Source organism: Gobio gobio (genome assembly GCF_949357685.1).
Source record: "Gobio gobio genome assembly, chromosome: 4".
NCBI lineage: Eukaryota > Metazoa > Chordata > Actinopteri > Cypriniformes > Gobionidae > Gobio > Gobio gobio.
Window position 1 is genome coordinate 26,060,968 of NC_137100.1, and position 14,679 is coordinate 26,075,646.

At 40.0% G+C, this 14,679-nt stretch overlaps 1 protein-coding gene across 1 annotated transcript in view; it reads left to right on the forward strand.

Moving 5' to 3' along the window:
- kiaa0825 (KIAA0825 ortholog) overlaps positions 1 to 14,679 on the forward strand; it is a 188,601-nt gene that overhangs the window by 78,460 nt on the left and 95,462 nt on the right. The window contains exons 14-18 of the mRNA XM_079813947.1: positions 5,136 to 5,315; positions 6,643 to 6,861; positions 7,010 to 7,418; positions 13,297 to 13,453; positions 14,136 to 14,303. Of these exons, the coding sequence (XP_079670073.1) occupies positions 5,136 to 5,315; positions 6,643 to 6,861; positions 7,010 to 7,418; positions 13,297 to 13,453; positions 14,136 to 14,303 (1,133 nt within the window). The remainder of the gene's footprint in view (positions 1 to 5,135; positions 5,316 to 6,642; positions 6,862 to 7,009; positions 7,419 to 13,296; positions 13,454 to 14,135; positions 14,304 to 14,679) is intronic.

The following is a 14,679-nucleotide window of genomic DNA, read 5'->3' on the forward strand; positions in this document are numbered from 1 at the left end:
TTTGGCGCTTCAAATAACGGTTGTATCGGTTACATTGTTACGCCACTAAGTGACGATAAGACTGTTAAAAATGTATTTGTCGTTGAATCATTCATTGAAGAGATTTGTTCAAAAACACTGATTCATCCAGTAATGAAACAAGCAATGTATTTATGAGTGAGTCATTGAATCATTCATTCAAACCTTTTTTTATTAATTCATAATATGCCATTTCGGAGATTTCTGCGCACAGCAGAGTCTGCAAAGCATCATGAGAGATGCCGTTAAATTACCTCATGTCTCAAAGCTGTTACGATTACCTGCTGGCAATGAGCTCACGGAGACGAGGAGAACAGGAAACAGGAACTTTTAATAATAAAACTCAGGAACACACTTATGCTGCGTTCACACCAAACGCGAATTGAGCGTCAAAATCGCGTCTACCGCGTCTAGTTTCACGCGCGAACATTTTGAATGCATTCGCGCGTCTGCAGAGAATTGGACGCGCGTAGAAATCGAGCGTTTGAAGCGAAATTGACGCGCGTTCAAGGCACTCCAGGAGAAATATGTCATAAAACACCACTCTGCCTCTTTTCATTTTCATTAAACATATATATTAAGCATTAATAGCCACACAAATGTGGTCCAGGCAACTCCTACATCATCTTCAGTACATGTATATTTAAATATCCTTAAAATATAAAGTTATTAAACTTCTCTTTGCCCTCAGTCAAAACGATTTGGCAGACAACAAATTATAGATTCATGAGAGCAAAGCTCGGCCGTTAGATCTACACAAAACGAACCACTACAGGACATCAGAGCCAGCGGCAGACGCCAGAAGGACTGGCCGAGGAAAGGCTGCCTTCGCCGGGGTTATGAGCAGTGATTGCCCGGTGATCGCCTGGATCTCACAACTCCAAAAACACAAGATTATTTTTTTTAAATAGGCGCTCTCTTTATAAATAAACCACAGATTTGAGCTTTAAAAAACTACATTCCCACCTGAAAACGTCTTAAAACTACATTTTGTGACACAATAGTACTGTTTTTAATTTATGCAGGGTTTCTCATACATGTCACTTTACCACGTGACAGCAGCGAGCAGGCTCCTGATTGGTTAACGCGGCGCGAATTGACGCCAAAGTTCAAATTTTTCAACTCGGGCGTCAGACGCGAATTCGCTTCAAACGCGTGAATGCACAAAAGCACCATTCGCGTGTAACGCGCGTATCGCGCAAGACGCTCAATTCGCGTCCAATTCGCGCCATTCGCGCGAACTGGACGCGCGAATGAAGCGGATTCGCGTCCTTCGCGCCGCGCGTAACGCGCCTTCCGCGCCGCGGGACCTCCAGACGCGCGTCAACGCGCCTTTCCATTGACTTAACATTGAAATCACTCGCGCCTGACGCTCAATTCGCGTTTGGTGTGAACGCAGCATTAGACACGTCAAACATGAACGAGAACCGACAAACACTGAGGGCAAACTGAGGGTTTACATACACAGAGCAAATGAGGATAACGAGGTGCAGGTGATGGACGAGACACAGGTGACAGACATGACTAATTAACCAAACTGGGGAGAAACAGAATCTTAATCAAAACACAAGACAGGGCATACATGTAACATAACGCCCCCTCCCGGAAAGGCGCGTCCTCGCGGCGTAAAGGGAACATCTGAGGAGGGAGGGCGGGGGCTCAGGAGGAGGACGAGGAAACAAACAGGAAATAACGCAAAGTCCAAAACAAGGAAAACAGAGTCCAAGGGAACAAAAAACAGTCCATGGGGGCGAGGAAGGAGGGAGGAGCCAGTGGGGAGCCAGGAGCAGGAGAAGCCAGGTGGTGTGCCAGAAACCAGCCAGGACGAGGCCCCAGGGCGGAGTCAATGGTGGGAGGAGCCATGGAGGAGACGACTGGGAGGTAGACGACACCCTGGGGACGACCAACGGAGAAGGAGCCGATGAGCCCCCGCGAAGCTGATGGTCCAGGAGACCGAGGTGGCACCGCAGCGACGAGCACCCGAGGTGGAACCGGGAAACCAGAGGACAGCAGCTGAACTGGAGGGACCAAGGACAAAGGCGGAGCTGAAGGGAAGGAGCCGGAGAGACGAGGGAGCCCGGAGAAGCCGTATGGCCGCTGGTGTCCGGTGGAGCCGAGGGAGGGAGGAGCCAGGGAGGCGCTGAATTGTCGACGGGCCGAGGCAGAGCAGGGGGCACGGAGGCTGGAGGTGGAGTCAGGGGAACCTCAGTGCTGGACAGAGCTGGTGGCCTGAAGACACTAGGCGTGTCCACACAGCGTGTGGGTGGAGCAGAGGGGCAGAAGGGCGCACTGAGGAATGGACCAACTGAGGAGGTGGGAGAGGGAGGCTGGGCGGGAATTCCTGAAACTCTGGAGATACTGGGGACGCTGGAGACTTGGAAAACACAGGAGATACAGGGGGTACAGGAAAAACCTCTCCATAAAAGTCCATCAAGTCCACCTCAAAAACTGTCCTCAGCTCCTCCATGTAGCTGCCAGCGGCTTCCTGCAACTCATCCACTGCGGCGGTGTTGTGGGCGGGGCTTTCCTCCCAGCCCTCGAACTTCACAATAACTCCCTCCGCGATGTACGGCGTTGCCGGCTCACGCACCTGGTCAGACCTTGTTGGTGGACACACTCCGTCCTTGTCCTCTGTACAGGCTCGTCACTTGCGGGTGGCCGGTCCCCACGGTCTGCGGGGGGCTCGTGCAACTTCTCCTTTGCATCACTCGCTGGTGGTGGTTGGCTGGTCTCTGGCAGTGGTGGAGTGGGACTGGTACCGCTGTCCTCCTCAGCGGGGCCGATGGTGAATGGTGAGTTGTTGGATACCAGTACCCACTCCACGAATGCGGCTAAGTCTTCCGTTGGACCGCCCGCTGGAACGCGTGCCTTTGACCGGTCCGGGAAACAGGTAAGGCACGCGAGCTGTAGGAAGTCCCGGGTGTGTGCTTCCAGCGGGCGGTCTCCCTGCTCCAGGCAGAGAAGCTGAACCTCAGGAAGGGCCATGGGGAAGACGGGGAAAATAAAAAAGCAAAAAGAAGACGCCGCAAAAAAAACTGTTTCGGTCGGTTCTTCTGTTACGGTTACGTGCTGGCAATGAGCTCACGGAGACGAGGAGAACAGGAAACAGGAACTTTTAATAATAAAACTCAGGCACACAATTAGACACGTCAAACATTAACGAGAACCGACAAACACTGAGGGCAAACTGAGGGTAACGAGGTGCAGGTGATGGACGAGACACAGGTGACAGACATGACTAATTAACCAAACTGGGGAGAAAATATAAGACAGGGCATACATGTAACAAAAGCACATAACTTTACAATAATAATGAACGTAAATAACTTACAGAGCTCAGACTAGTCCCACCTGACTGCTGCAGATTCATTTCGGCGTTGATAGTGTTGACATAGAAACGCAAAAAATCAGAGTCTGAGGACGTGAACAGCTCTGGGTAGAACATAAAGGTTTGCCATATCGTAATTACGGTTGACATGGCGTAAACATAGCCCCTGATAGCACAAGTACACCACAGAGACATCTATTTGTTGTCTGCATTTACATCTGCAAGAGTAAACAATATTTTTGTTTTTGTTTTTATGCTCATCTGCAATATGTCTCTAAGACGTATCCTGACAGATGTTAACTAGACATTTAGAAAATGTATTTAAGATGCTTATAATTTATAATGTACTGTTTGTAAAACTTATTTTTCAAAGATGTTTATCAGATGCTTGTACACAGCAGATGTTTTCCAGATGAAGTGCTCTTTACCAGATATCTTAGAGACGTACTTGTCTTTATCTGGTGTATAAGCTCATTGTTTTCGTTTAAGAGGAACTGTAAAAGGTGGTTGCTGTTTGTTTGCGTCACTCGATGACATACTCTCTTGAGTACTCTCTTGAGTAGGTACTTATTTTGTTTCATATAGTATAAATGTGTTAGCCATTTTGCCCTTATCACGTGCCCTACCAGCGTCAGTTGTGTTGCATCACGGCCATTCATAAATCCTCTCCCGTGGCCTCATGGGATAGTAAAGTGTCTATCATATGCACACTTTAGAATCTCGCCGGAATTAGTAGGCCATCCTGCTACTTTTTGCCTTTCTCTTTTATGAGTATTGTGAATTTGGACATACTTCTTGTGTCATACTGTATGTCTGTTATGCAAATACATAGGCAGGACCGAATGCAATGATTGGACCAACATTGTTTGGTCCTGAGACTTCCACAGAAGATAGATGTACATGTTTTAATATTTAGAACACTTCTATTATTGATTTCCATCAGGATGTGAAGAGTTTCAACTAGTATAACAAAAAGTGCCTACCCTACCTTTAATTAAACATTTTTAAATAGACTGCAGTAATTCATATTTTGTCAGAACCTCTAGTAAAGTATATATTATTTTGTTAGGTGTCTGTTCAAAATTGTGGGAGAATTGTGATTTGGAAATAAACTTTTATAAAATAAAATTTTCAATTTTACTCTCCTATATACATTACCATTTAACAGTTTGGGGTCAGTGAGATTTTTTTATTTTTTTAAAGAAATTAATACTTTTATTCAGAATTCAGAGTTATACAATTTATAACTGTGAAGACTTTGGACATAGTAAAAAAAAAAAAAAAAAGTATTATGGTTTCCAAAAATATATTAACCAACTGTTTCAACTGTGATAATAATAACAAAAAAACATCACTTGTACACCAAATCAGCATATTAGAATGATTTGAGACTTGAGTAACGCCATCACAAGAATCAATTACATTTTATAATATGTTAAAATAGTTATTTTAAATTGTATTAATATTTCACAATATTACTATTTTTACTGTATGTTTGATCAAATAAATTTGCCTTGATGAGCATACGAGACTTTCAATATCAGTGCTGAAAGTGCCGACCCCAAACTTTTGAAGGGTAGTGTATATGCTTTGTTTTCTTTATTAAAGAGAAAGAAAGAAAGATAAAGCATCACCTGACAGAGCTAAAAATGGTCCTGTCAAATATCCTTAACGTATCGCCAACTGGCCTCAGGCCATTCTTATTGTTGAGCCATGTTATTTTTTATTATTGTGGTTATTTTTTATGTTTTTGACATAATTTAAAATAACCATTGAAATGTGCTTTCAGGTCTCTGTGTGGACAGAGGAATAGAGGTGTCCCCTGATACTCAGACAGCAGCTGCAGAATTTTTAGAAGCTGTTTTTGCCATCCTGTCCTACCTAAACTACTTCCCCAGGGCTTTAAGTCGAACGCTAGAGGGATACCTGGACCGGAGACACCTTTGGGAGCACTTTTACAACTTAACAGGTGCCGAATTTGCCATGCTTTGTCCTACATTTGTTTACACTTCAAAAAGACACAATTTTAGTCAGATGTGGCCATTTAGTTACAGTCCAGTTGGAAACCATATCACCATGTGCCCCCACTGTGTCCTCTAATTGCCGCAATATCAGATCTGACCAGCTGGAAGCCCATCATCAAATCAAAGCCATAATTAAACCTTTAGCTGTCTCTTTGATTGCTTATTCATTTACATTTCTGCCTTCTCCTTTTTCCTCTCTGTAAAAGCCACAGCATGAACATTTTCTGTTGTGTTAATGGTTCCCGTATTGATTTTGCATACTGACATAGAAACTGCAATTATCACCTGACACCTTTTGATTCAGGGGGTTTAATCCAAGCTGAAGTGCTCATGATTTTTCTGTTACATGCGAGTGGTAATTATAGTTGCACAAATTAGACATATGACAGAGGGGGGAGCAGGAGGTTGTGTATTGTATACCGTTGAACTGATGTAAGGTTGTTGATACTTTATTGATCCTTTACAGGAAATTACATTGTCACAATAGCTTCAACACACAAAAGAACACAGCACCACTCTTTTTTATGATCTACAATCTAAAAAAACAATCTAAAAATTGACCATTTCCATTCCTACTTAAAAATAATCTTATAAAGCTTGATAAGCACCTTGATTGTGCCATTTACAGCTAATTGGGCTGGTCAGGAAAATGATCGGTATTACAACTATTTAGTTGTTTCTTCTACCTCTACTTTTTTGGCACTGTGGAAGAAATTTGAAAATTGAACTCGAAAATGAGACATAACAATTAATACTGAATTGTTTTTAAACAATAAATATTGAAGTGGTTAATGTTCATTTGACTGTTTAGATTAGTAAAATAAATAAATACTATTATATAAGAATGAATAATTTATATTTAATATATGTGGCCGGGACCAGAGTAAAACAATACAATCTGTACATTAAATAGTTGCTAAAATGATGTAGGCTTAATACATGTTAACGTGGCCTTAAAATAATATATAATAATAATATAACAAAAATAAATGATATTAATACAAGAAGAATAACAAAAAAGACTAATAAAACAAAAGGGAAAAAATAGAAATCTCTTTGCTTTAATAAAGGAAATAAAAGTGCCCATAGATGAAGAAACACCAATATCCTTAATATCTTCTGTCCCTCTTCTTCTCTGAGGTAATGTCCTGTGACCAAATATAATATAATGATAAAAAATAAGATTGTTTTTACAGTGTCTAATGAATTTACAAAGTAAGCTTGGATATAATTGTTAAGCCTCAATAACTTAGATTATTCTCTTTCTTCCAGACTCCAGTAAAGAGGAGCCAGCCTTGTTTAAATACATCAGGTCCATTGTTTGTGAATCCACTACCAAACTCCTGATCCACCTGATCGGCATGATGCAGGAATATAAAGACCAGCCTGGACCCCTGGTTCGACAACTCCTACCCGAAAATGTCCTAAGCAAAATCCCAAAAGAGTGGAACTACATTCCACAAGATCCCAAGCTGAATGAAACCAACAAGAGTATGTAAAGCTTTATCCATCCATCCATCCATCTTTGTAACTTATTCGATTTTTTCATCACTGAAAATATCTGTTGTAAATGGTTCAGGCTTCAAGCGAAAAAGCAATCAAACAAACGATTTTCTCGTTCTTTCTTTCTTCTAATCAGGTAGCCTGAATCTAGCTATCCAAGCCCTCTCTTTTATCTTCACCCACCTTCCGTCAACCATAGCCTCCCTTCCACTGCCCGTCCGCTTCTTGTTCACCATGGCTGAGAAGAGGCTTTCCCAGCATGCCAGACAGCTGAGGTCTACTGGCCTGCTCCTCTGGGTCTTATTGGTCTCCCTCTGTCAGGATCTAGAAAACGGGGACACCCTGGAGCTTCTGTCTGGACTGCCCCTGGAGAGAGGGGCCAAGGATAGGCTGAGTCTGATATCAGAATGTCTGCAGGTCAGCCTGGGCCAGCAGAAGGGTGTTCCCAAGCCTCTGGTCCATAAGGTGCTCCAGGGCCTGGAAGAGAAGAGACCTAAATGGACCTCTATGCAGTTGCAGAAAGCAAGAAAGCTTTGCTGTGAAAGGTGAGATTTTTAAAATGAGCCTGATGGAAAATACTGCCAGTCAAACCCACGATTTTAAGCCCATAATAGCAAATTCATCGTTAAGCTTATTCATCATATAAAAGATGATTTCCCGGCTTTTAGCCTTTTTTTTTTTAACGTGTTTAACCAGTTATCTAATCTAATATTCTCTTTATTGTCTAGCTGCTGCCATTTGATATTTTGATGTAATTTTAAAAGACTTCAATCTAACCCTTTATTAATTTTTAGAAATTTACTTCACCCTTCATCCTTTGGCAAAATAATTATGTTTTGTTTTCTATGTTGTCTTTTCCTAGCCTGTAGCTCTTCGTTTCAAGCTGTTTGATATGTGCACTTCAAAATGGGGTTGATGTCACCCACAGGATTTGAGTGCAGAAATCTGACTTCAATCACTGAAGAAAGTGGTGCAATCCTTGAATCATTTACTTTAAGTTGTGTCCCAAATAGCGCACTATACACTCTGTACTTATACACTATATGCTTACAGTATGAACTATGTACTCCATGTAGTTTATGAACTTTATAAGGTTATTTTGTCATTCAACATCGGAATCTGATAGCAACTCCCCCTCCACTACGTAATTAAATCAACTTCGATTAAATCCACGCTTCGTTTTTTTTCCGGTTAATTAAGTGCACCATCCGGTTATTTAAAGTGCACTTTTTTTCTATTTGGAATTTTCAGGGTGAACTAGTGTTGTAGTCAAGACCACCTAATCCAAGACCAAATCGAGACCAAGACAAATGTGTGTTGAGACCAAGACTTTGAGGCGTTGAGACCGAGTCAAGGCCAGACCAGCACTCCTTCAATTCATAAAGATCCACATTACCGCCTGAGAAATTACTTTTTTTTAATGAAAACATAATTAGAATAAGACACTATATAGAGCTGTTACCAATCAAGTTAAATCATCAACATTAACAACAAATGCAACTTTGCACTGCAGAGGTGGTACAGGAGATGCATCTGAATTGGTAAATTACAAATGCATAAATAATGTTGAGAATAATGTTTGTATAAAAGCAATATCATGTTTGCAGTCATGCTCAAATTTGTAAAATCAGCCCTATTGCTTAATTATATCACGTGTTATAATATAAAAATCCAGATCTCATACAAGTACTTTTTTGAAACAATATAAATTTTGAGGACATTTTTGACATAATCCCTCATTCATTTCTGAACCGGCACAATAAATAAATCAAATTAGAAATAAGTTATTGATTTCATCTGAAGCAGTACGTTTTACATCCAATCACATTAATGATGTTAATAAATAAATCCGAAAATGCACCGGCAATTTAGTAATATCCCAGCTGTTGTGGTCCGAGTCTGAGTCCGAGACAAGACTAAGACCTTTAAAAAACAGTCTTAAAGGGATAGTTCACCCAAAAATGAAAATTATCCCATAATTTACTTACCCCCAAACCATCCTAGATCTATATGACATTCTTCTTTCAGATGAATACAATTAGAGTTACAGTATATAAAAAAATGTCCTGACTCTTCCAAGCATTATAATGGCAGTGAATTTGAAATTTGAAGACCAAAAAAGTGCATCCATTTATTATAAAAGTAATCCACAGAGAAGCAGAGGTGGGTAGAGTAGCCAAAATCTGTACTCAAGTAAAAGTACAAGTACTTATGGAAATATTTACTCAAGTAAAAGTAAAAGTAACAATCGTAATATTTACTTGAGTAAGAGTAAAAAAGTATTCAATGAGAAAACTACTCAAGTAGTTAGTTACTAGTTACTTTCGATCTGATTGATAAGAAGCGAAAACCCTGAATTTCAGGCTACTTGGAGAGCTTTCACACACCTCTCTGTAACACTTTACAATAAGGTTGTATTAGTTAACATTAGTTAATGTATTAGTTAACATGAACTAACCATGAACAACACCTCTGTTCAGCATTAGTTAATCTTTGTCAACGTTAGTTCATAAAAATCCAGCTGTTCATGGTTTATTCATGTTAGTTCACAGTGCATTGACTAATGTTAACAATATTTGAATAATGCATTAGTAAATGTTTAAATTAACATAAAGATAAATAAGTGCTTTATAAGTGCAGTTCATTATTAGTTCATGTTAACTAATGTAAGCTAATGAACCTTATATATATATATATATATATATATATGTGTGTGTGTGTGTGTGTGTGTGTGTGTGTGTGTGTGTGTGTGTGTGTGTGTGTGTGTGTGTGTGTGTGTGTGTGTGTGTGATTAATGGTTAAACAGTGTAAATTAATGGTGTGCTGGGCTAACTAGAGCTCTTCTTAAAACATACTTTGTTCTTATATTTTTATAAGTATATAGGCTATTCTTTAGTAATAAAATACAATACCGTTTTTATTTGTATGTATTTTCTACACTTCAGACAGGTGTCTGTCTGGATTTGTGTATAAATGCAAGACGTCACATTAGCACATTAGGCTATTCAATTTGTTTCATTTTGTGAAGAAAATGATATGTAAATGTGAAGATGTGAACGTTTGTTCGTGGACGTGTTGTTTGGAGGATTCAAACGATTTGTCATTGCTTGCACAAGAGCGCATATGAGGAAAACACTCGGACAGTGTGTGAAATAGTATTATAATAAGGGAAAATTTCCCATAGTTACCAAATGACCGTTAATAGTGTTCAAATATAGGCATCATTGTGACACTTACCGCTACATGTTCTTTTCAGGGTGGAATTCTTGTATGCTGAGAGATGTCAGTTCGTTTTGGTGCACACAACATGCATCGCATTATGAAACTATTCTTTTTGACATCTTGGAGTGAAATCATAGACTGAACTTGAGGCCACGGGTGATCTGCCTCCCGTAGCTCACACACATCTTCCTCTGCTTCGGCCATCATCTTCCGACGAAACGCGCGCTAATTATAAGCGGGTGATGCGTAGCAACCTCTCGCGAAGCAGCCTCTCCAACGTATCGCGAGACTTGCGAAAGTCATATTAACTTATTTTAAAATATATAATATAATTATTACCATTTGACAGTAACGGAGGAACGCCACCGAATGTAACTAAGTAAAAGTACAGTTTTTTCACAATAAATTTACTTGAGTAAGAGTAAAAGTACCCATCTTTAAATCTACTCTAAAAGTACAAGTTACCCAAAAAATGTACTCAAGTAAATTTAACGAAGTAAATGTAATTCGTTACTACCCACCTCTGCAGAGAAGCTAGATATTTTACTTTACAACGTGTTAAATATAGATATTTTTCTTTCAAAACCCCATTGCTTAGCTTCAGAAGGCCTTTATTAACCTCCGGAGCTGTGTGGATTACTTTTACTTTTACTTTTTGGATGGCTTGAGGGTGAGTGAATCATGGGGTAATTTAAATTTTTTTGGGGTGAACTATCCCGTTAAGACCGATCTCAAGACCAAGACACTACTCACACTATTTATACTACAAAACGACATAGAATAGTGCATAAGTACGCAAATTGGGACGTACCTCTTATTATTTAGCCTTAATTATTCAAATGAGCATGCTTTAAATCATTACCTTATTATGGCACATAATTCTTTCTTTCTTTTTTTTTTACGTTTCTCCAGACCCGAGATTGAAAACCCCTGCCTTAAATAATGATACTGTACTAATATTTTCTTCAAACTATTGATTTTTGAGCACTTTTGAAAAGTGGCCAATACTCCATGCTATTTTTCACTGTTGGCAAAAAAAAAAAGATTGTTTTACCGTATATTCCATGTCAATTAGCCTTATTGAAAATGATTTAGCATCATAACAGAGCTAGAAAAAAAGATAAATATATAAAACTTTTAGTGTTCCGAGAAACGCTGGTCCCAATGACAGGAAAAACAAAACAAAAAAATAGAGTGAGGGCAAAAAAAAAAAAAAGGGCGATAGCAAAAAGGAAGAGTGATTATGTATCGCCTGTCTTAGACAGTCAGTGGAACCATTACTATTCATTAAAATAACCTTCACTTTCAGGCACTGCCTCCGGTGTAAACAATCAGCGTACAGTGTGTCGGCGGAAAGCGGGTTTTCTGAAAAACACCCACACCCCAGCTTGTCAACACACACACACAAACGCATACACACACACACACACCTCCCTCATCTCTTGTCTTTGCAAAGTAATTTGTAGAGGAGAAGATGATTGTTCTCCATCACGGTGACCCTGGCAGGCTTTGACGGCATGCATGCACAGATGAAGATGAATGCAGTGGATTCCGTGGGCGGAGGGGGTGTTCTGCTTCTTTCGGGGCACATTGGTCCTAATGACGTGATTGATAGCTTGTCCCGGATCCGACGGGCCTCTCATTAATCAAGCCGCTGACTGGATCCAATCATTTGCTTCACCTGCACACTGATGGACAGGGAAGGATACAGGCACAGGTGCTGACACCCCGCTCACCGGCTGGGCTGCCCACGGCCTCGCCGCTTTTCTCGGTGTCATTGAAGCTAAAGGCCTGCCTGACAGGCGACACTTTCCTTGTCACTTTGTGATTGAAAAATAAAAAAAAGGAAGGAAGAAGGAATGAGGGGAAACAATGACAGGGGGTGTATCGGATGGGAAGTGTGGCGAGGGTGATGAGGCATGTTGGATAGAGAGGAAGGGCACGAGAATGGGTGCGTTGAGGGGACCTTGAGGTTACAGTAAGCGGCACTGTCTCTGACTCTTGAGCTATCCTTCCTCTCGTTCTCTTTTCACATTTTTTTTTAAGTTCTTCGTTTTTTTTCCGAAGGAACAAATAAGAAAAATTGGTAGCAAATCATGTGACAAAACTGTTTTGCCACTACTGGAATCATGCAGCTCTTGGCATTTTGCACTGAACATGTGCGAATCTTTGTGTGGAACGTACAACAATGCCCACTTCAGCTCAGTGCTAACAAATATTGGCAACAGCTACTCTTATTTGGATATTTGATCACATCACAAAAGCTATAGTAAATGTAATTTGATTGTTTAGAATAAAATATCTTTTTTCTAAAGATTTGTGAAGAAATAAAATCAATCAATTTATATATTTATTTAAACTTTGCACAATTCAGTTTGCATAAAATATGAAAGTAGCTATACTGTTTTGTAAGATATTTCTTGACCTGAATGACATGACATCTTTATTTTACCCCCCACCAGAGTTTTATTTATGGTATAAACCATAAAATGATGTAAAATAGAGTAAAAAACTGATTATAATCTATTTCCAATATGAACATTTTACTATTAATATTAGTTTCAAATGTATTATTATTATTATGATTATTATTATTATTTTTCATTAGTAGTAGTAGTACAATATAGTAGTGGTAGTAGTAGAAGTATTAGTAGTAGTTGTAATAGTAAGCAGTAGTGGTGGTAGTAGTAAGTAGAAGTAGTAGTAGTAGTAATTGTAGTAAGTAGTGGTTGTAGTAGTAGTAATACTAAATAGTAGTGGTAATAGTTAGTAACAGTGGTGGTAGTAGAAGTAGAAGTAGCAGTAATAGTAGTAGTAGAAGTAAATAATTAGTGGTAGTAAGTAGTAGTGATAGTAGTAAGTAATAGTAGTAGTGGCAGTTGTGGTAGTAGTGGTAGAAATAGTAGCTAAAACAGGAAGGAATTTCACTAGCAATGGCCAGGTCATGGGTTCTATTCTCAGGGAAAGCAAGAACTGATAAATGTAATGCAAGTCATTTTGGATAAAAGTGTCTGCCAAAACGAATAAATGTAGTTCTAAAAATGATTTTAAAAACTATAATAATTAAAATCTCCCATTTAAAATGAACTGGGATCTTGCGGTTACAGTGTAAAATTGCCTTTCAATTGAGTAATATAATAACCATTTTGCATTTATTTCATGTTAACCCCCCTCTCTCTCCTTTATGTGTTCCTCCATCAGTGTGTTGGAGCGTGTGGAGAGCGGCCCGGCGCAGGATAGAGGTGGGCCCGCGGAACTGACTGAGCATAAAATAAGGCAGTTGCTGCTGGAGCTGTGCCACAGAGCAGGTGGCAGCCAGCACCTCCGGCAAATCCATCACAGCATCCAGCTCAATGAGGTAGCGAATTGCTGTTTTTCACCAAGCAATTAGGTGGCTGTTAGCCTGAGGCAGACAGTGTGACCTGGAGCCTGTGCAGAGCTGCTGCACGGAGACACAACTGCATCCAGATGCTGCTGCAAGGCCTCTCCTTGCAGCCTTGACCTGATTGGAAAAAACTATAGGGAAATAACAACTTAAACAACAGAAATAACAGAAATTAAAGGAAAAGATTCCCGAATTAGTCAAAGTCTTTCTCCACACTTAAACTACAGCTCTGTGCCCCTTGCTCTACTTAACAATAAGAACACATCTTGGGAAATTAGTACAACTTTCACTTAAGTCTAATCTTGAGGACGATTCTTTGTGTCATATCTATACATATCTTTGTCCTCTTCCAATGTCCTGTTTTCAAATCCTATTCCTAGATAGACTGATTAATTTCTACCATTGTCGGCCAATTACTTGGGGAATAGAGGGAAAGGAAATGTCCATTATGTCCAAAATTGGGTGTTGAAATGTACTAATTTGTCTGATGATGTGTTTAAGAATTCTGTAGAGACTCACTGTTAATTTGACCACTTTAATAGTGTTTTAGTTTTGCTTAATGCAGTCTAATAATAAGACGTGTCCATGTTCCTGTTCATTTCTCTAGTCTGGACTGGAGTGTATTTCCATTATGTTTCTTCATTCTCTTTTATAGGGTTTACTGAGGTCCGTCCTATTGCCTCACTCAAAGACAAACGCGCTTCCGGACTCCCCTTTGGGACCTGTCGTATTCTCCTCTCAAGAGAGCGACCGAAACCACCGCATATCCCAGTTCAACCCCTTCACAATGTGCAATTCTATCGGCCCTAACAAGTTCGATCAGGTTGGTCCTTTGTTACTTTTCATCTCTCAGCCTTCAAGGTGCTTGCGAACACTTGTTGTTCACATAACTTTTATTTACAGCAGTTCATTAATGCCGTGAACTACTTCTCTTCTTCTAGTCTTTCACGCTCGAGCGAGTGTAACTTTCCGTCAAGGCCACCAGGCAAGGTGAATATAAGAGAGAGAATGAGAGACTTTAAACTGCTTCTCTCGGATGAACTCGACAATTCTCCATAGGTCGCTCTGTCCCTAAGCTAGATTTTAGTGTGAAGGGAAGACACAAAGCAAAGCATTAAAAAAGGTTAACCAAAAGAGCAGGGAATTTGAAAACACTTGAAAGGTGAACTCTTCAAGTGTGATGTGGCTTTGAACAAGGG